The sequence below is a fragment of the Pelophylax lessonae genome (genome assembly GCF_965119305.1).
Source record: "Pelophylax lessonae genome assembly, chromosome: 10".
Classification (NCBI taxonomy): domain Eukaryota; kingdom Metazoa; phylum Chordata; class Amphibia; order Anura; family Ranidae; genus Pelophylax; species Pelophylax lessonae.
Window position 1 is genome coordinate 176,051,966 of NC_138777.1, and position 20,502 is coordinate 176,072,467.

General features: G+C 42.3%; 1 protein-coding gene across 1 annotated transcript in view; it reads left to right on the forward strand.

Annotated features, from left to right (window-relative positions):
• Positions 1-20,502, forward strand: part of BCAR1 (BCAR1 scaffold protein, Cas family member) — a gene marked incomplete at its 5' end in the record, with an annotated part of 236,411 nt that continues 215,909 nt past the window's right edge. The window contains one exon of the mRNA XM_082271033.1: positions 1-12. Within this exon, the coding sequence (XP_082127159.1) occupies positions 1-12 (12 nt within the window). The remainder of the gene's footprint in view (positions 13-20,502) is intronic.

The window sequence follows — 20,502 nt, forward strand, 5'->3', positions numbered from 1 at the left end:
ATGAACTACCTGGTCAGTCCCTGTGTGTGTGACCGGGGGAGGGGGAGGGGGGACACCACTATCAGAGCTGTCACAGAACACACAGATCATAGGGACTGTCCTTATATCAACGGGGACAGTCCTTAGTACATACATAGTAGAGCTGTAGTAGTAAGTCCTTAGTACATAGATAGTAGAGCTGTGGAGGGGACAGTCCTTAGTACATACATAGTAGAGCTGTAGAAGAGACAGTCCTTAGTACATACATAGTAGAGCTGTGTAGGGGACAGTCCTTAGTACATACATAGTAGAGATGTAGAAGGGACAGTCCTTAGTACATACATAGTAGAGCTGTAGAAGAGACAGTCCTTAGTACATACATAGTAGAGATGTAGAAGGGACAGTCCTTAGTACATACATAGTAGAGCTGTAGAAGAGACAGTCCTTAGTACATACATAGTAGAGCTGTGGAGGGGACAGTCCTTAGTACATAGATAGTAGAGCTGTGGAGGGGACAGTCCTTAGTACATACATAGTAGAGCTGTAGAAGAGACAGTCCTTAGTACATACATAGTAGAGCTGTAGAAGAGACAGTCCTTAGTACATACATAGTAGAGCTGTGTAGGGGACAGTCCTTAGTACATACATAGTAGAGATGTAGAAGGGACAGTCCTTAGTACATACATAGTAGAGCTGTAGAAGAGACAGTCCTTAGTACATACATAGTAGAGATGTAGAAGGGACAGTCCTTAGTACATACATAGTAGAGCTGTAGAAGAGACAGTCCTTAGTACATACATAGTAGAGCTGTGGAGGGGACAGTCCTTAGTACATACATAGTAGAGCTGTGGAGGGGACAGTCCTTAGTACATACATAGTAGAGCTGTAGAAGAGACAGTCCTTAGTACATACATAGTAGAGCTGTGGAGGGGACAGTCCTTAGTACATACATAGTAGAGATGTAGAAGGGACAGTCCTTAGTACATACATAGTAGAGATGTAGTAGAGCTGTAGTAGTAAGTCCTTAGTACATAGATAGTAGAGCTGTGGAGGGGACAGTCCTTAGTACAGGTAATCAATGAACACAGCGCTAGCATATGTGAATATATTAAAACTTAGTATACACAGTGATAAAGGTATACAATATATATATGTGAATATCCAGAAAAAATATATAAATTCAGAAGATAAATAGATAATAGAAAAAAAGAATAATAAAAATGATAATTGATAAAAAAAGTCTCCAAATCTAATAGGTGATGAGGTGCTCCAGTGCAGATGAAGACACTGGTGGTGATTGAGGTGGGGGTGACCCCTCCAGGACCCCCCTACTCACCAGAACATGTGGACCCAGCAAGGGTCTAATGAGATTGTAGACACTTAATAATATCGGGGTTATCCTCAGGGATCGGAACTGGATGGATCTTCCCAACTATGAGTGGTCCTGGGTTCCTCCAGACAGTGCTGCCACAAGAGAAGAAAGGGGACCCGAGATAGTGAAGGCCGTTTGAAAAAGTTTATTAAGTAAAAGGCAAAAAACGTACTCACATCACAGATGAGTAAAATGAGCGAGGAAATACAATATAGGCCGGAAGTGCCGCTAGCGGCGTGCGTTCCACAGCCGTTCCGGAAGTAACAATACTCAGGTGCCGTACCGGAAATTACGTCAACGCGTTTCGCCCTCCCAATAGGTACCGGACACCCCGATCAGGGCATGACCACCATTAGGGAGGGCGAAACGCGTTGACGTAATTTCCGGTACGGCACCCGAGTATCTACACCTTTATCCGAGTACTTACTTGGTGAACAGCAGCTGCAATATTCATATTGTATTTTATTTTAGGGTGGCGCGGTTTTCATTTTTGTTTTCTCACATTTTGTTTTCTGTCAAGTTTTTAGTACATATGTAGTAGAGCTGTAGAAGACAGTCCTTACTACACACATAGTAGAGTTGTGGAGGGGACAGTCCTTAGTACATGTGTAGTAGACCGTTCTTAGTACATACATAGTGGAGCTATAGAAGAGACAGTCCTTAGTACATATATAGTAGAGCTGTGTAGTAGACAGTTCTTAGTACATACATAGTAGAGCTGTGGAGGGGACAGTCCTTAGTACATATGTAGTAGAGCTGTGTAGTAAAGTGTCCTTAGTATATATATAGTTGAGCTGTGTAGTAGACCGTTCTTAGTACATACATAGTAGAGCTGTAGAAGACAGTCCTTAGTACATACATAGTAGAGCTGTGGAGGGGACAGTCCTTAGTACATATGTAGTAGAGCTGTGTAGTAAAGCGTCCTTAGTATATATATAGTTGAGCTGTGTAGTAGACCGTTCTTAGTACATACATAGTAGAGCTGTAGAAGACAGTCCTTAGTACATACATAGTAGAGCTGTGGAGGGGACAGTCCTTAGTACATATGTAGTAGAGCTGTGTAGTAAAGCGTCCTTAGTACATATGTAGTTGAGCTGTGTAGTAGACCATTCTTAGTACATATATAGTAGAGCTGTAGAAGACAGTCCTTAGTACACACATAGTAGAGCTGTGGAGGGGACAGTCCTTAGTACATATGTAGTAGACCGTTCTTAGTACATATATAGTAGAGCTGTGTAGTAGACAGTCCTTAGTACATAAAGAGTAGATCCAGGGGGAAGAGGGTGCAGGCTGTGAAGCTCAGACTACAAGGAAGGAGAGGAATCATTTTGGGAATCTGTAATAAAAGAAAAGTAAGTGTGGGGAAGGAATTCTGGGAGACGCTGAGATTGCCAGGCGACCATACAGGAGAGCCGGCCAAGAAATATTTGGACGGAGGTGACTAATCCAGACACAGACAGGAAGGAGGCCAGAGGCAGCAATGTGTGGAAGGGATAGGAGTGGAGTCTTAGTAAATCCTCTACAAGCTCTGTGTATGGCTTGGATCTGCGCATTTATCCTGTTTGTATCTGATAAGACTTCTGATCTCCTTCTGTAAGGAAAAGTGCAGCAATTCCAACAATCAGGATTATTGATGGATTGATCAGTGAATGGAAATGTTGGCTTGCTCTGGGTTGGAGCACTCTCTGCATCCTATGTACAGTACTATGAATTATTATCCCTCCTATGTACTATGTATTATTATCCCTCCTATGTACTATGTATTATTATCAATCCTATGTACTATGTATTATTATCCCTCCTATGTACTATGTACAAAGTATTGTTTTCCCTCCTATGTATTATTTTCCCTCCTATGTACTATGTATTACAGTAAACCCCCCTCCATTGCGGGGGTTACGTTCCGGACCCAGCCGCGAAAAGTGAAAATCCGCGAAATAGAAAAACCCTATTAAAATGCATTGTAGGCATGATTTTTTTACTGTCACTGTACGTGTAAAAGAATTTTAAGGTCTTTAAACACACTTTTAAAACAATAGAAACTTATTTAAACACATAAAAGATACTGAGAGACATAGCAAGAGCTGTGGAAAACACAAAAATATTTCATTTTTAATGATTTATATAGTAAAATAACATTACAAAAAAAACGCAATATACCGGGACCGCAAAAACTGAACCGCAATGGAGCGGGAGGTTTACTGTATTATCAGTCCTCCCGGTAGGCTGTAGGACTGTAATGTGAAGTATTGAGGATCAGCGTTATAAAGGAAGGAGACATTATTTGCTCCTGAGCTCCTCGCTCTCCCTGCAGAGCACAGCTGGGAATTTATCCTCTCCGGGTTCCTTTTTTTGGACCTTCTGACTTACTGTAGTAAAAAGCTGCAGAAGTTTCCCGGATTCAGGGTGAGCTTACAATAGACGGCATTCCTGAGGGCCTCTTACCATCTGAGGGTCCAAACATGAGGAGCTCACCTAGGAATGGTGGGATGACTTCTAGAATAGAAGGAATGTCAGGAATGTTGGCTTTGTAGGAGAATGGCAATCCTCATGGGGGGGTCGCTGATCAGCTGCTTCTAGACAGAAAGAATAAAATGTAACAATGACTGTAGCCGGCCACACACAGCCTGAACTTTTCCCCCATAACTTCAAATATCCCATAATTATTTCTTACACATATGCTGGGATACGGTCACAAAAGAAACATTTTTTTTTCTTTTTTGGAATAAGTACTTCTTGTGTGTGATTGGCATATTACTAGATTCATAGGAACTCCAGTCCTCGTTGTGGGGGAGATTTACTAAAACTGGTGAACAGAGAATTTGGTGCATGGTAGCCAATCAGCTTCCAGGTTTTATTGTCAAAGCTTAACTGAACAAGCTGAAGTTAGAAGCTGATTGGTTGCTATGCACCACATTCTGTGTGCACCCGTTTTAGTAAATCTCCCCCTGTATGTGTCTTTAGCAAACAAATATCACACTTTTAATGTATGGCTCTGGTACAGGGGTCCCCAGACTTTCCAAACAAAGGGCCCAATTACTGTCTTTTACAAGGGGGGGGGGGGGCTGTGAGAGTAGAAATGCCATAAGCTTGGTGGTCAGTGGGAGTAAAAATGATTACACGATACCTGTGGTCAGTAGAAGGAATAATACCCCATCATTGGTGTCAGAGGGAGAAATAGTGCCCTATGATTGGTGTCAGTGGGAGGAATGGTGCCCCATGATTGATGTCGATGGGTGGAATAATGCCCCATCATTGGTGTCAGTGGAAGGAATAGTGCCCCATCATTGGTGTCAGTGGGAGGAATAGTGCCCCATCATTGGTGTCAGTGGAAGGAATGGTGCCCCATCATTGGTGTCAGTAGAAGGAATAGTGCCCCATCACTGGTGTCAGTGGAAGGAATGGTGCCGCATGATTGGTGTCAGTGGAAGGAATAGTGCCCCATCATTGGTGTCAGTGGAAGGAATAGTGCCCCATCATTGGTGTCAGTGGGAGGAATGGTGCCCCATCATTGGTGTCAGTGGAAGGAATGGTGCCGCATGATTGGTGTCAGTGGGAGGAATGGTGCCGCATGATTGGTGTCAGTGGAAGGAATAGTGCCCCATCATTGGTGTCAGTGGAAGGAATGGTGCCGCATGATTGGTGTCAGTGGGAGGAATGGTGCCGCATGATTGGTGTCAGTGGGAGGAATGGTGCCCCATGATTGGTGTCAGTGGGAGGAATGGTGCCGCATGATTGGTGTCAGTGGAAGGAATGGTGCCGCATGATTGGTGTCAGTGGGAGGAATGGTGCCGCATGATTGGTGTCAGTGGAAGGAATGGTGCCGCATGATTGGTGTCAGTGGAAGGAATGGTGCCGCATGATTGGTGTCAGTGGGAGGAATGGTGCCCCATGATTGGTGTCAGTGGGAGGAATAGTGCCCCATCATTGGTGTCAGTGGAAGGAATGGTGCCGCATGATTGGTGTCAGTGGGAGGAATGGTGCCGCATGATTGGTGTCAGTGGAAGGAATGGTGCCGCATGATTGGTGTCAGTGGGAGGAATGGTGCCGCATGATTGGTGTCAGTGGAAGGAATGGTGCCCCATCATTGGTGTCAGTGGAAGGAATGGTGCCGCATGATTGGTGTCAGTGGGAGGAATGGTGCCGCATGATTGGTGTCAGTGGAAGGAATGGTGCCGCATGATTGGTGTCAGTGGAAGGAATAGTGCCCCATCATTGGTGTCAGTGGAAGGAATGGTGCCGCATGATTGGTGTCAGTGGAATGAATGGTGCCGCATGATTGGTGTCAGTGGGAGGAATGGTGCCGCATGATTGGTGTCAGTGGAATGAATGGTGCCGCATGATTGGTGTCAGTGGGAGGAATGGTGCCGCATGATTGGTGTCAGTGGGAGGAATGGTGGCCCATCATTGGTATCAATGATAACAGGGCTATTCCTCCCACTGACACCAATCATGGGACACTATTCCTTCCATTGATACAAATGATGGAGGAACCATTCCTCCCACTGACACCAATAATGGGGCACTATTCCTCTCACTGATATTAATGATGGGGAACTTTTCTTCCCACTGACACCAATGACTGGGCGCTATTCCTTTGTCTGATACCAACAATTGGGTACTATTCTTCCCACTTTTGTCAATGTTGGGTCATTGTTTATTCCAATTGACACCAGGACATTTTCTACTCATATTGGCCACAGTCCCGCCCTCTCAAAGTCTGAAGGACAGTAAACCGGCCCTTTGTTTAGAAAGTTTGGGGTCCCCTGATCCAGTTGGACTCAATAGCATTCAATTAAAAAAAAAAACCTATAGGTACTGGAAATATCTCCTAAACTTGTACCGTATAGGAGATATTTACATTGCATGCAACCAATGATGTCATCGGTGCATGCGCTCTAAAGGAACGGCTGCCTGTGCTGTTTCTTCAGAGCCCTGCGCCATGACCAGCGGCTCCCACGCGCATGCGCAGGAGTGACGTCACGCGTCTCCGGCCAATAGCACAGCTGGAGCCCGCAGACCCAGAGGGAAGTTGGGCGAAGATGGATGTGGACTGGCCTCCAGCGGGGACGAGGAGAGCTTAGTTTGCAGATAAGTGTCACATAATGTTCTAGTATGTGTTGCACTCTAGCACATTATGCATTTAGTTTGCAGGTAACCAAAAAGAAAAATTTTTTTTTATCAGGCTTTACTTCCTCTTTAAATAATGAATTAAATCACTACTAAAAAGGCTTGAGTTACATTAACTCGATTGAAATCATACTTTTTTAAGAGCAACGGTCATCTCTGTCCCGCTGTTGACTCATCGACCGTCCTATTCACTTTAATGGGACAGCTGGTGATGCGGCAGTGACACAACAAGGTGAGGGGCGTGGCGGTAGCAGGTGAGTGAATGTCCACTGACAGGCGCTGCCATGATTGATCTGAAATGACAGGTGCTCTTGAAATTTAAGGACTAATTTTTGCTGGTAGTTAGTGTGAATGCATCAATGCAGTGCATGTTATCTCAGCTTGCAGAGCTTGGATTCATTAAATAAGTTTACCAAAATTGTAAATGTTCAGCAGGGACTGGCCAAATTTTCGATCCATGTATGGTAAGGCTGATTGTACCCAAGTCGATCCATGTATGGTAAGGCTGATTGTACCCAGGTCGATCCATGTATGGTAAGGCTGATTGTACCCAAGTCGATCCATGTATGGTAAGGCTGATTGTACCTAAGTCGATCCATGTATGGTAAGGCTGATTGTACCCAAGTCGATCCATGTGTGGTAAGGCTGATTGTACCCAAGTCGATCCATGTATGGTAAGGCTGTACCCAAGTCGATCCATGTATGGTAAGGCTGTACCCAAGTCGATCCATGTATGGTAAGGCTGTACCCAAGTCGATCCATGTATGGTAAGACTGATTGTACCCAAGTCGATCCATGTATGATAAGGCTGATTGTACCCAAAACGATCCATGTATGGTAAGGCTGTACCCAAGTCGATCCATGTATGGTAAGGCTGATTGTACCCAAGTCGATCTATGTATGGTAAGGCTGATTGTAGCCAAGTCGATCCATGTATGGTAAGGCTGTACCCAAGTCGATCCATGTATGGTAAGGCTGTACCCAAGTCGACCATGTATGGTAAGGCTGATTGTACCCAAGTCGATCCATGTATGGTAAGGCTGTACCCAAGTCGATCCATGTATGGTAAGGCTGATTGTACCCAAGTCGATCCATGTATGGTAAGGCTGATTGTACCCAAGTCGATCCATGTATGGTAAGGCTGTACCCAAGTCGATCCATGTATGGTAAGGCTGTACCCAAGTCGATCCATGTATGGTAAGGCTGATTGTACCCAAGTCGATCCATGTATGGTAAGGCTGATTGTACCCAAGTCGATCCATTGATCAACTTGGGTACAACCAGGCTGTCGGATATTTTACATGTGATTTACTGCTGGTAGCTATAGCCGCTAGCAGTAATCATTTTGTTCTGCCTTCCGAGGGGGCTCCCCACGCCCCCTGTGGGCAGAACACAGTAGTGCTGCTGGAGCAATTCTCTCATCAACACTGATTGTTTTGATGGGGGAATCAAGCGATTTGCTTTCTATACAACCGTGGTGGAAGGAAAGAAAATTGAATCATCTATGGGCTGCTTAAAATATACTTTAATGGTCGTTATGGGCACCAGCTCCACTTTTCTTTGCTCCTGTTTTCTTAAGTCCCTCCAAGTCGTAGAAGGGTGAAATAGCGTGTGCTCATTATAGGACTAAAATAGTCTCCTGCTCTGTTTTCTCAATATTCCAAATCTACATTTCAGAGCCGGATTGAAACTAAAAATGAGTCAATTTCCTTTTGGCACCAGCTCAAATCTCTGTAAATAATTGGCTCAGATCATGGTATTATAAAATAGCCGGCATGGCTTAACCTCTTGCAGTGAGAGGGCCCCTCTGCTGATTACTGTATAGAAGAAGGAGAGCATTAATCATTTACCAGCAGATAACGAGCTGTACAGCAAACAGGATCCAGGGTGGATGGAAGGGGTATAGTTATAGAAACCTTTCACAACATTTATATAGCCAACAGATTATATTGGTGGGCAATTACTCGCATAGCATGCATTTTATAGGCTGAAGTCATAGGCTGTTTATAGGTAGTGTGTATAAAATAATGAAAGCCTGGAATTTCCTTTTTAAAGGGAAATGTTTGTCACCAAAATTTCCCCTCCTCAGTCGTTTTAGTAAATGTAAATCACAGCAGCCACTAATGGCTTTTATCCTAATTGGGTCATTCTGATGAGTCCGGTACGCTTTGTCTGGTTGCATCTCTTTTCTGCCCTCTCCCTCTTCTCACAAGGACCGAGGCAGCAGTGGGAGTCAGTGGCTCCTATTGCTGTCAATCAAATCCCGTGACAAGGGAGGCGGGGCCAGGCCGCAGTGTGCATCAGTGGGTCTATGAACTCACACAGCCTGGCTCGGGATCAAGTCCATACATCTGCCCCTATAGCAAGCAGTTTGCTATGGGGGCAGACACAGAAGAGGAGGAGCTGAGAGCACGGGCCGGGAACCGTGGAAGAGGAGGTTCAGGGCTGGTCTGTGCAATACCATTGCACAGAACAGGTAAGTATAAGATTTTTATTATTTAGTTAAAAAAAAATTGCCTTTAGAAACGCCTTAGGGTCCTTTCACACGGTGCGCCGTCCGACGGATGACAGCTCCGTCTCGCTCTGTGTGCAGAGATGGAGCTGTCAGATCCCCGCTGTCTTCTATGGGGAGATCGGATGAGAACGCACCACCTGTCCATTCTCATCCGATCTCATCCGATCCGATCCTCCAGATGGATGGAAAATAGGGTTTCCATCTGTCCAGATTTCACAGACAGGATCGGAGAGCAGCAGGTGTCAGTGTACATGTCTCCGCTGACATCCGCTGCCCCATAGGGATGCACGGAGCATCCGATCAGGTCCGCCTTTCACACCAGAGCGTGTCGTTTTTAGTCGTTTTTTGCAGGTGTTTGAAGGCAGGCATTGACATCTAACAAAAACACTTGTAGTGCCGGTTCACACTTCCGATCGCATGTAATTTCGGAGCGCACTACTCCTTCATTACATGCGATCGGATGTGCAGTGCGAATTCAGCCATACACTTTGTATGGCTAAATTCGCACTGCACCCGCACAAAAGTCGCACATGAGGCATTTTTTTCAGCCGCATCAGGATCGGATCGTACAGTGGTTCACACTTGTGCGATCCGATCCTGTGCGTCAGATCGCACTGCGATATGCGATCAAACTGGGGTTGTCGTTAACATTTCATTGACACCCCCAGCGTATCGCATATGGCAGTGTGAACTGCCAGATGTGCGTTTGTGTTGCGGGAACAGGCTGCAAATTCGCAGCCTTCCCGCATCGTACAAGTGTGACCCAGGACGTAATCTACCAAAAAAGAAGCTCATGTACGTTTTTGAGCTTCAGATGTTTTGCTTCAGGTGACAAAATGCTCATACCTGAACAGGGACTATTGAAATAAATGGGATTTTGATTGTTGGGTGTTTTGAGACTTCAGAGATGAGCGTTTTACGAGCTGAAATACGCTCAGGCCCTAATGCCAGGGAATGCATTAAGTTCAAAAGTGTCTTGGCTTTAGAACCACTTTAAATAATAATTCTAGGCATCAGCATGTGATACATATGAGGGTTCTTCAAAAAGTTTTTTTTAACTCTATTATATACTGTATATAAAAGTGCAGAAACATTTTGAAGACCCCCTCTTTGTTTTTATTGGTCCAGCTTGGACTAGCTTTGTTCTCTCGCTTTGGAGAAGACTTTGGGAGATAGAGAGGCGGGGCGAGGAAGTCTCGCTCTCCACCTCGTCCAATCACAGAACTGTTTACATTCATACAGAAAATACACAGCATTCTGTGAGGGAAGAAACATTTTGAAGACCCCTCATAGTTTATATTGGTCCAGCTTGGACTAGCTTGGTCCTCTCGCTTTAGAGAAGACTTTGGGAGATAGAGAGGCGGGGCGAGGAAGTCTCGCTCTCCACCTCGTCCAATCACAGAACTCTTTACATTCATACAGAAAATACACAGCATTCTGTGAGGAAAGAAACATTTTGAAGACCCCTCATAGTTTATATTGGTCCAGCTTGGACTAGCTTGGTCCTCTCGCTTTAGAGAAGACTTTGGGAGATAGAGAGGCGGGGCGAGGAAGTCTCGCTCTCCACCTCGTCCAATCACAGAACTGTTTACATTCATACAGAAAATACACAGCATTCTGTGAGGGAAGAAACATTTTGAAGACCCCTCATAGTTTATATTGGTCCAGCTTGGACTAGCTTGGTCCTCTCGCTTTAGAGAAGACTTTGGGAGATAGAGAGGCGGGGCGAGGAAGTCTCGCTCTCCACCTCGTCCAATCACAGAACTCTTTACATTCATACAGAAAATACACAGCATTCTGTGAGGGAAGAAACATTTTGAAGACCCCTCATAGTTTATATTGGTCCAGCTTGGACTAGCTTGGTCCTCTCGCTTTGGAGAAGACTTTGGGAGATAGAGAGGCGGGGCGAGGAAGTCTCGCTCTCCACCTCGTCCAATCACAGAACTCTTTACATTCATACAGAAAATACACAGCATTCTGTGAATGGTTCCCGTGCTGAGTGGCCTTCCTCCTATGTTCCCAATGCATCCGGCTGGCCACTCGGCACAGGACCTGGAAGTAAGTGGCCATCACTGGAGTAGAAGTGTCTACTTCAGAGATTTCCAGCTTCCAGGGGCATCAACCAGGTATGGTACAGTATATACATAGTTACATTAGTCCAAGCTGGACCATTGTAACTATGTATAACATGCCAACGCCTGGAATTTTTCTGCAAGAATTAATAAAGTCGCGTTTTTTTGTGAACTGAGTAGATGCAATCTCTTCTTGTAGGCCCAGCCCCCAAACTGGCTTTCTAAATTGGCTATGGAAGGGATATTCCCTCTAATGCGGCATCGGTAATGCTCCTAATCCTTGCAGACTTGAACAATGAGGCTAATTTGTGTGGAATCATTTCTTATTTGAGGAACAATTAGGGAATTCTGTCCTTGGCACAGATCCACGCCGAATATTAGAAACATCTGTATGCAATATTTTATAACCCGTCCACCCTTTTTTTAGAAGACTATTTTTGTCATTTTATGCGGGGAACAATACATTTTTAGAACGCACACAGGCGAACTGTTTTTCTTGGAGACACATTTGTCAGCGCGGGGCTCCTCTGTGTGGCATTTTGCGCAGCATCGTGTAAAAAATAATGTGATACAAATATATCAATATTGAATTTGGTCCAATTCCCAGAATGGTACTGTCACATGCCTTCATTGTAGGTCTTTATTTCTCAGAACACGAGTAACTGTCTGCACAATGGCAACTGCCGCTCTGAGTCTGCTCTACCAAACTTCCCATGATCCCCAGCGCCATTGTTCATTGTAGGTGCAGGAATTCTGTTTAGTAAGGAAAATGAATGTTGCAGGAAACAATCAGTGTTGGGCGACTATCTGCAGTCTGCCTGCCAGAATATTGTTTTCTGCACTATATCCTGATAAATCTACAGTAAGGGATTGATTTACTAAAGGCAAATAGACTGTGCACTCTGCAAGGGCAGTTCCTCCAGATCATAGTAAATGAGGTTCACTTTGAAAAGAATACCCAATCACATGCAAGGAAAATAAAAAAAACAGCATTTTTGCTTGCACATGATTGGATGACGGAAGTCAGCAGAGCTTCTGCTCATTTACTAAACTCTGGAGCAACTGCACTTTGCAAAGTGCACAGCCTATTTGCCTTTAGTAATTCAACCCCTATGTGTTTAAAGGGTCAGTCCAGCCGGTTTTTGGGTTGAAAGATTCGAGCCTAAAAAAAAATAAAAATGCAACTATCCAGTAGGTTAAATTCTTACTTTCTGCATTTCTGAAATATTCATTTCTATAGCCGGCACATGAATGCTTTGTTTTGATGCGATTTATTTCAGCATGACAGCAGAATACAACTTAGCAAAATGCTAACGTGTTTCGGCTGTAGCCCTACTCATAATTGCTATGAGTAAGGCTAGGGCCGAAACGCGTTTGCATTTTCTATGTTGTGAAGAGAAAGGAGGGGGAAGGTGTATGGCGCTGCCAAAAACTGCTGATGTTTCTATATGTCCAAAATTTAGGCGTTATAGATACATACAAAATAAATCACCACTATGAATAAAGTGTCCAGTGCATCCTATGTGTCTTCCTATTGAATGTGCAATACTAAAAGATAATACAAATAAATAATAAATAATTGTGCTGAAAAGTGGATATAGAATAAGTGAAATTTGGTATGATGAGAAAATTAGATGAAATGTATGAATTAAAAAATAGATAAAGGGGTGGATTTGTACAGAATAAAAATAAATATATAAAAAATATAAAAATGAATCCACTTAAAGTATGACTTAAATAAGGTGCACAATAGGTAGATAAATATTATAGCAGCAATGATACAAGAATAAATAAGTCCGTTACACCTAAGAAAGAACAAATAGTCCCACAATGCAAGAAAATTCCTAAAAAACTTGGCAAAAAAAAAAGGTGACTTGAGTGCAGGTGTTCTGATGAAATATTAAAGGTGCTCAGGTATATGGTGACCGTTCAGTGCTCCCCGCACCCCTTGGACCGCACTCACCAGAACTATGTACCCCTGCAGGGGTATCAGGCCTTGTCTATAATCCTGGATCTTCTCCACTGACCATCAAAGTGGTTGGGTGGTCCGATTATCTACCCGAATCTTGTGAACCAGGTTCCTTGATGTTAGGGTCCGAAGGTGTATCGATATATGGGGGAAGAAGGCTCACATAGAGTAGTACTGCTAAGTTTTAAAATACTTTATTGTATATAAAAATTAGGTACTCACAAAGGGAATAGAGGGTAATGGCATAGAAAGCAATAATAGCGCACTTCCGGGACGCCGTGCGTTCCACAGGGCGGATGTGCGTTCCACTTAGGCGGATGTGACGCGATGACGCTCTACGTACGTTTCGTCGTGATGACGTCTTCAGGAGTAGCGTCATCACGCCATCTCCGCCTATTTATACCAGCATGGTAAACAAGGCTCGATGCGTGCTCCAATCGGAATGCCGGGCAAGACATCCAATAGAAAAAAGAGAGAGGACGCACGCTGTTGCCGGGTAGAACTATATATTTTGGAACTTAGGGAATTTGCATACTGGCAGCTGCGTACTTAAGAGATGGACATATCTGACCTCAAAAGTCCGTGGTATGCCTCATTTGGAAAAAGAGGAGAAAAGGAAAAACCGGAGAGCCAAAAATTGGACTTTAGGAGGGTCAGGTCCTACTCTGTTGCCGTTGATACAATAACAGTGTAAAATTCTATACTTAGATATCGGGTCTGTTTACCATCTAGTGTACAGCATATTACATAAAATACATACGTTAACATTAAACTGATGGTAAAATAAATCCTAAATATAAATAATCTTACGACCAATCACAGACTTAACCCTTTCATAAAAAGCTTTAAATAATTTAATAGGTGACCTAGAATTATGATAGTAATGAAAGATAAAATAATATTGGTGATAAAATTGGTGATAAAATTTAGGAATTTTCTTGCATTGTGGGACTATTTGTTCTTTCTTAGGTGTAACGGACTTATTTATTCTTGTATCATTGCTGCTATAATATTTATCTACCTATTGTGCACCTTATTTAAGTCATACTTTAAGTGGATTCATTTTTATATTTTTTATATATTTATTTTTATTCTGTACAAATCCACCCCTTTATCTATTTTTTAATTCATACATTTCATCTAATTTTCTCATCATACCAAATTTCACTTATTCTATATCCACTTTTCAGCACAATTATTTATTATTTATTTGTATTATCTTTTAGTATTGCACATTCAATAGGAAGACACATAGGATGCACTGGACACTTTATTCATAGTGGTGATTTATTTTGTATGTATCTATAACGCCTAAATTTTGGACATATAGAAACATCAGCAGTTTTTGGCAGCGCCATACACCTTCCCCCTCCTTTCTCTTCATTCTCACTATATTCTTAGTAATATAGTATAAAGGTGGGCTGCAGCCAATACTAAATACCAGGAATCTAGAATTATCCTAAGCGCGGATTTGTTTACATTTCATTTTCTATGTTGTGTACTGCTGTCATGCTGGAATAAATCGCATCAAAACGAAGCATTTGAGTGCCAGCTTTTCTTGTTACTTGGAAGCAATTGCATTCATCTGGACGTTGCAGCCTGAGCACCGACACTCAGTTCCATATTCATTCCATTATGCGGTAGAGCCAGGGTGAGTCTATCTATAATTCATTTCTATAGGTTATTTTTTATTCACTTGCAATGTACCTTTGCATTTGCTAGAAAATATCACTATTTGAACAGACAGGGTGTATTTGAAGACATCTTTGGGGCTGAACGCACAGATGTCTATTGAAGTCCCACCCGAAATTGCCAAAAGTGGTGCATGTACTACTTTGTCAAATCGATGCGGCACCGCAAAGTCGGTGTTGCATTAATTTGTACACTGCCATTATTGGCAATAGGATGTGACTTGTCATGCGATTTGACCTGTCAAATCGCATAACAATTTGCTCCAATGTGAACAGGGGCTTAAAGTGCTGGATCATTATATTGGCTCGAGAGGGTGGGGGAAAATAGAGGTCCTATAAGGTACATAGAGCGGGGACTGGAGGGGTGGGGAGGGTCTTAGTTCATCTTTTCATTTTTTTGTGAAAAGGTGAACCAACCCTTTAAGTGACAACTTTAAGACTGCTGATATCCTATCCAGTGATTTAAAAGGATTTTTACTACAATAAGCCTTGTATCTAAATTTGGATAGCAGCAACCTTTGCCATTCACACATAAATACATACTCACTCCTCTTACTACCTGTGGTACAGATGTGGTGCCAGGTGCACGTGGACAGATTTGAATGTTAGCTCATATGCATGGCTGCTTTATTTTTTATTTATTACGGGTACTTGCATAGTGTCATTAATTTACTCAGTGCTTTATATATATATTATACATTCACATCAGTCCCTGCCCTCCACAGGGCATAGGTCCCTAACTCACATTTACATACTAGGGCCAATGACCTGTCAGCATGTTTTTGGAGAGTTTTTTTTTTTGAAGCAGAGTAAGAAGCTCTAAAAGGGTTCAAAAAATGGTGGGCTCTGCGCCCCGAGCCCACCCAGTTGTGTGACAATAGCGAATAAATATTCCCTATTGTCACACGGATCCTCCCCCTGGCCAATCAGGAAGTGAGTTCTGAGACCCGTTTCCCGATTGGCCAAAAGGAGAAGCCATGCCATTGGAAATGGAGGAGGAGAAGCCGCCGCCGCAGCTGCCTGCCTGCCCCCACATGTTCTCGGTGAGTGAGCCGGGGGGGGGGTTGGTGTGCGGACTGGTGTGGTCCGTCTTCTGCCGCCCCCCCCGGCCCATTTAGCACCAGCTGCCCCTGGTTAGCACAGTATATCTTCTACATACTATTGCATGTGATTTGCGAATCGCATGTGATGTCTGTCATCGCATGTGATGTCTGTCATCGCATATATGTGAACCGGCTAAATCCATAAAAGTAGTGTCTGCTTCCATAATGGAGTGGGGAACTTTCCAGCTCTGATCCTGCATGAGCTTTGCTTTTTATCATGATGAAGCAAAAGGCAAAAGAATCGCAGAACTGTCCATTCATGCATTCCACGCTGGGAGGACCAGACTGGATCTCCTGCCATGGATATTTAATATTTTATATGCTGTGCACACTTTGGCAGATCAGCAAGGACAAAGCAGGTATAAAGAGTCGGCTTGGTGCATGTCAGTATGTTTAATATGTATTCTGCACACACAGTCTTGTTTGGTTTTTGTGTCCTCAGGGTACTTTGAAGGTATGAACATGCAGGTGTCGGCTTGCTAACAAGTCCCAACCAAGTTACAATGTGAAGACCTGTTTATACATTCCTTCTTGGCATAGCGCGGCCTTTTATTGGAGGGGTGTTTCATGCTTGTACAGTGCTGAGCTACAGCTAGGAAGGAAAACACAACAGGAGCTGGGTGACCCAAGGAAATGGCTGTAGGCCGTCCAGCTGGAAGCCTTACAAGATACAGGACTGGGTTCCCTTCCTCTACGCCAAGGACCAACAGATGTGATGGGCGAGCCTGCCAACCATAGGGGGGGTTTGTAGGACAGCCCTTCTTGCTCTTTTTCCTAATAGAAATATATAACATTTAAGTAGGGTTATACCAATACTGTTTTTTTATCAATACTTGTGCTCAAGCACTTGCCGATACCGATTTGCGATACCTTTGCGGTGTAATTTGAGCTCATACAAAATGAATGGGCTCGAATCGCACGTGATTTAAACAGGAATGCGGTGTGATTTCTGTTTTAATTGCATTTGGCTTCCTACACCACTTCAGGCTTAACCTTCCTAGCGGTATTCCCGAGTGTGGCTCGGGGTTAAATTTCAGTGCCAAAAGCGGTAACCCCGAGCCACACTCAGGGTACCGCTAGGAAGATCGCCGGATCCTGGTAGAGGGGTTACTTACCTTGTCAACGGGATCCATCGATGTATCCCGGCGGTGTCTAGCGGCGGATCTTCCTCCCGATGCTCTCAGTGCCCCGTCTTCTGTCTCCTGCGACGTGACGTTCGCAGGGGGGTGGAACCGGCTGCAAATTCAAATGTAAAGCACACCAAACACACTGATATATTGCAAAATAAAATAAATTCACATTAGTTTGCCCCCAGTGCCCTTTCCTGCAGTTTTACTGTACTTTTTATGTATATATATACATATATATATATATATATGTATATACATATATGTATGTATATATATATATATATATACGTATTTATATATATATATACACACACATATATATATATATATATATATAAATATATATATATACATATATAATATATGTATACGGATATATATATATATATATATATATATATACACACATACTTTAACTTATTTATAGTTTTTTATTATATTATAATTTATGATTTTGTGTTTCAAACTTTATCATACCCGAGATGTTATAAAGAAGAACGCACAGTAAAAAAAAAATCATATGTAAATAGTTGGTTTGGGCTGCTCATTCTTAAGAATTACATGCAAAATAATTGTACCGCTTTCAGCACCTAAAATCCGAAAGAATCATACCGCCAGGGAGGTTAAGTCAATATGACAAACCTGGGTTCACACAGGAGCGGTAGTGGAAACCGCATGTGATTCGGACAATAATTGCACCGCATTCCTGTTCAAATCACATGAAATTCTTTGCAGTGCGATTTAAGCCCATTCCTTTGGTATAGGCAAAATCAAATCAAATCTCACTGCATCTCACGGCGGATTTGCATGAGTAGGAGTACTCAGACAAAAACGTATTATCGACATCAATACCGGTATTTCGTGCAACCCTAAATTTTAGGGCTGGTTCACACTAGGTGCATTAAGCTTCGATGACCATCGTTGATTGATGCAAGAGCACAATTGTTTTCTGCGTGCCTTGTTCACACCATACAGGTGCATGTGTGTGTCATGGTGTGCTGCATAAAAATACAGCATGCCTGCATTTTTGCGCAGTGCACCTCACCACATGTCATCACACCACAGCACTCTGCTGTGCATAGAGATAAATGGCATTTTGTGACAGCTCAGTAAAGTTAAAAAAAAAAAAAAGTAGAGATAAATCATTTTGTGAAAGCTCAATAAAGCTTAAAAAAAAAATAAAATAAAAAGTCGAAATGAATCATTTTGTGACAGCTCAATAAAGTTAAAAAAAAAAATAAAGAGTAGAAACGAATCATTTTGTGACAGCTCAATAAAGTTTTAAAAAAAAAAGTAGAGAAGAATCATTTTGTGACAGCTAAATATAGTTTTTTTAAAAAAAAAAAAAGAAATTAATCATTTTGTGACAGTTCAAAAAAGTAAAAAAAAATAAAAGTAGAGATGAATCATTTTGCGACAGTTTAAAAAAAGGAAAAAAATAAATAAATACAAAATAGAGATGAATCATTTTGTGACAGTTCAATAAAGTTTTTAAAAAAAGTAGAGATGAATAAAGTTTTTTTTAACCTCCCTGGCGGTATGATTATGTCAGGAATTCTGTACCAAAAGCGGTACAATTTTTTGCATGGAAATTTGGCGTTATGTATTATAGGCCTACAATTCTTAGTAATTACTGACTTAAACCTGACCAAAACAAGAGTCTAGTAGACATCCCAGATGTGATAAATTTGAAACACCAAACGCATGGATTATAATCTAATCAATAATATAATTTTATTATATAATATATATATATATAAAAAGGAGGTGATACAATGTAATCTGAATTTATATATAATAAATTTATATTATATATATATATATAATATATATATATATATATATATATATATATATATAATATAAATTTATCATATATAATTTCAGATTACATTGTATCACCTCCTTTTTATCTTTTTATGTGTTTGTGTTGGTGCAACTTTTGAATTTCCCTCCCAGTTCCGCTCCCATGCACCATTGCTGCGGAACCAGGAAGTCATCAGACCGACGGACGAGCGGCGGGGATCTCGGCGACGATCACAGCAATGGGAGATCATTGCTGGATCGCCAGGAGAAGGTAAGGAACACCGCTGCAGGCTCTGCACATCCACCCCGAGCGTGACTCGGGGATACCGATCCTAGCATAAAAAATTCACCCCGAGTCACACTCGGGGATACCGCTAAGGGGGGTTAAAAAAAAAGTAGAGATGATTAAATTTGTAACAGTTCAATGAAGATAAAAAAAAAATAAAAAGTAGAGATGAATAATTTTGTGATAGTTCAATAAAGTTTTTAAAAAAAGTAGAGATGAATAACTTTGTGACAGTTCAATAAAGTAAAAAACAAAAAGTAAACAGCACAATGTGTTGTAGCAACGCATGACGCCACTGCTTCATAGTGCACTCCAGCGGGCCTGCGTTATAATGCTGCTGATGTGAAGGAGCCCTGCTCATTACAGCTACAGGGATAAAGACATAATTCAGAAAATGCAAACCAATCTCCTAAAGCGCTAGCAGTCCCCTTATCTGCAGCATGCCATTTGTATAAGTAGGCTGTATTTCACATTGTAGTATAGAGACAGCCAGTGTTAAAGGGTTGCCTCATAAATTGTAATTCCTGACATTCGGGAATAGCAGATGGATTCTGGGTAATGGCAGTTTGACCTTCCAATTCTTTTTTTCTCCTTTCCTGGAATAAGACAAATGAATGTTGGGAATTCCAAGAGTTACTATGAATATACGCCGGTGCGTGTTATACACCGATAAATACGGTACATTAAGTTTATGCAAAGAGTCAATATTTGCAGTGTTGGCCCTTCTTTTTCAAGACCTCTTTCCCCTTTTCCACTGCTGTAGCAGATTGGATCATGTTTTGCTGGGGTTTTTTCGCCTTCCTCTGGATTAACTGCGGGCATAGGATTGTGTATATGGGATTGTATGGTTGGGTTTTCTTTAATGTTTTTTGTTTTTTATTGGTTGAGCCAGATGGACTTGTGTCTTTTTTCAACCTGACTAACTATGTAACTATGAAACCTCTGAAATTCGCCCTGGCATGCTGTCAATCAACTTCTGGGCCACATCCTGACTGATGGCCCATTCTTGCCTAATCAATGCTTAGAGTTTGCCAGAATTTGTGGGGTTGTTTTTGTTCATTCGCCTCTTAAGGATTGACAAGTTCTCAATTGGAATAAGGTCTGGGGAGTTTCCTGGCTATGGACCCCAAATTTTAATGTTTTGTTCCACAAGCTATTTAGTTATCACTTTAGTCTTATGGCAAGGTGCTCCATCATGTTGGAAAAGGCATTGTTCCTCACCAAAACTGTTCTTGGATGGTTGGGAGAAGTTGCTCTCGGAGGATGTTTTTGTACCGTACCGTACCAAAATTGTGAGTGAGCCCATTCCCTTGGCTGAGAAGCAACCCCACACATGAATGGTCTCAGGATGCTTTTCTGTTGGCATGACACAGGACTGATGGTAGCGCTCACCTTTTCTTCTTCGGACAAGGTTTTTTTCTAGATGCCCTAAACCAGTGGTCCTCAACC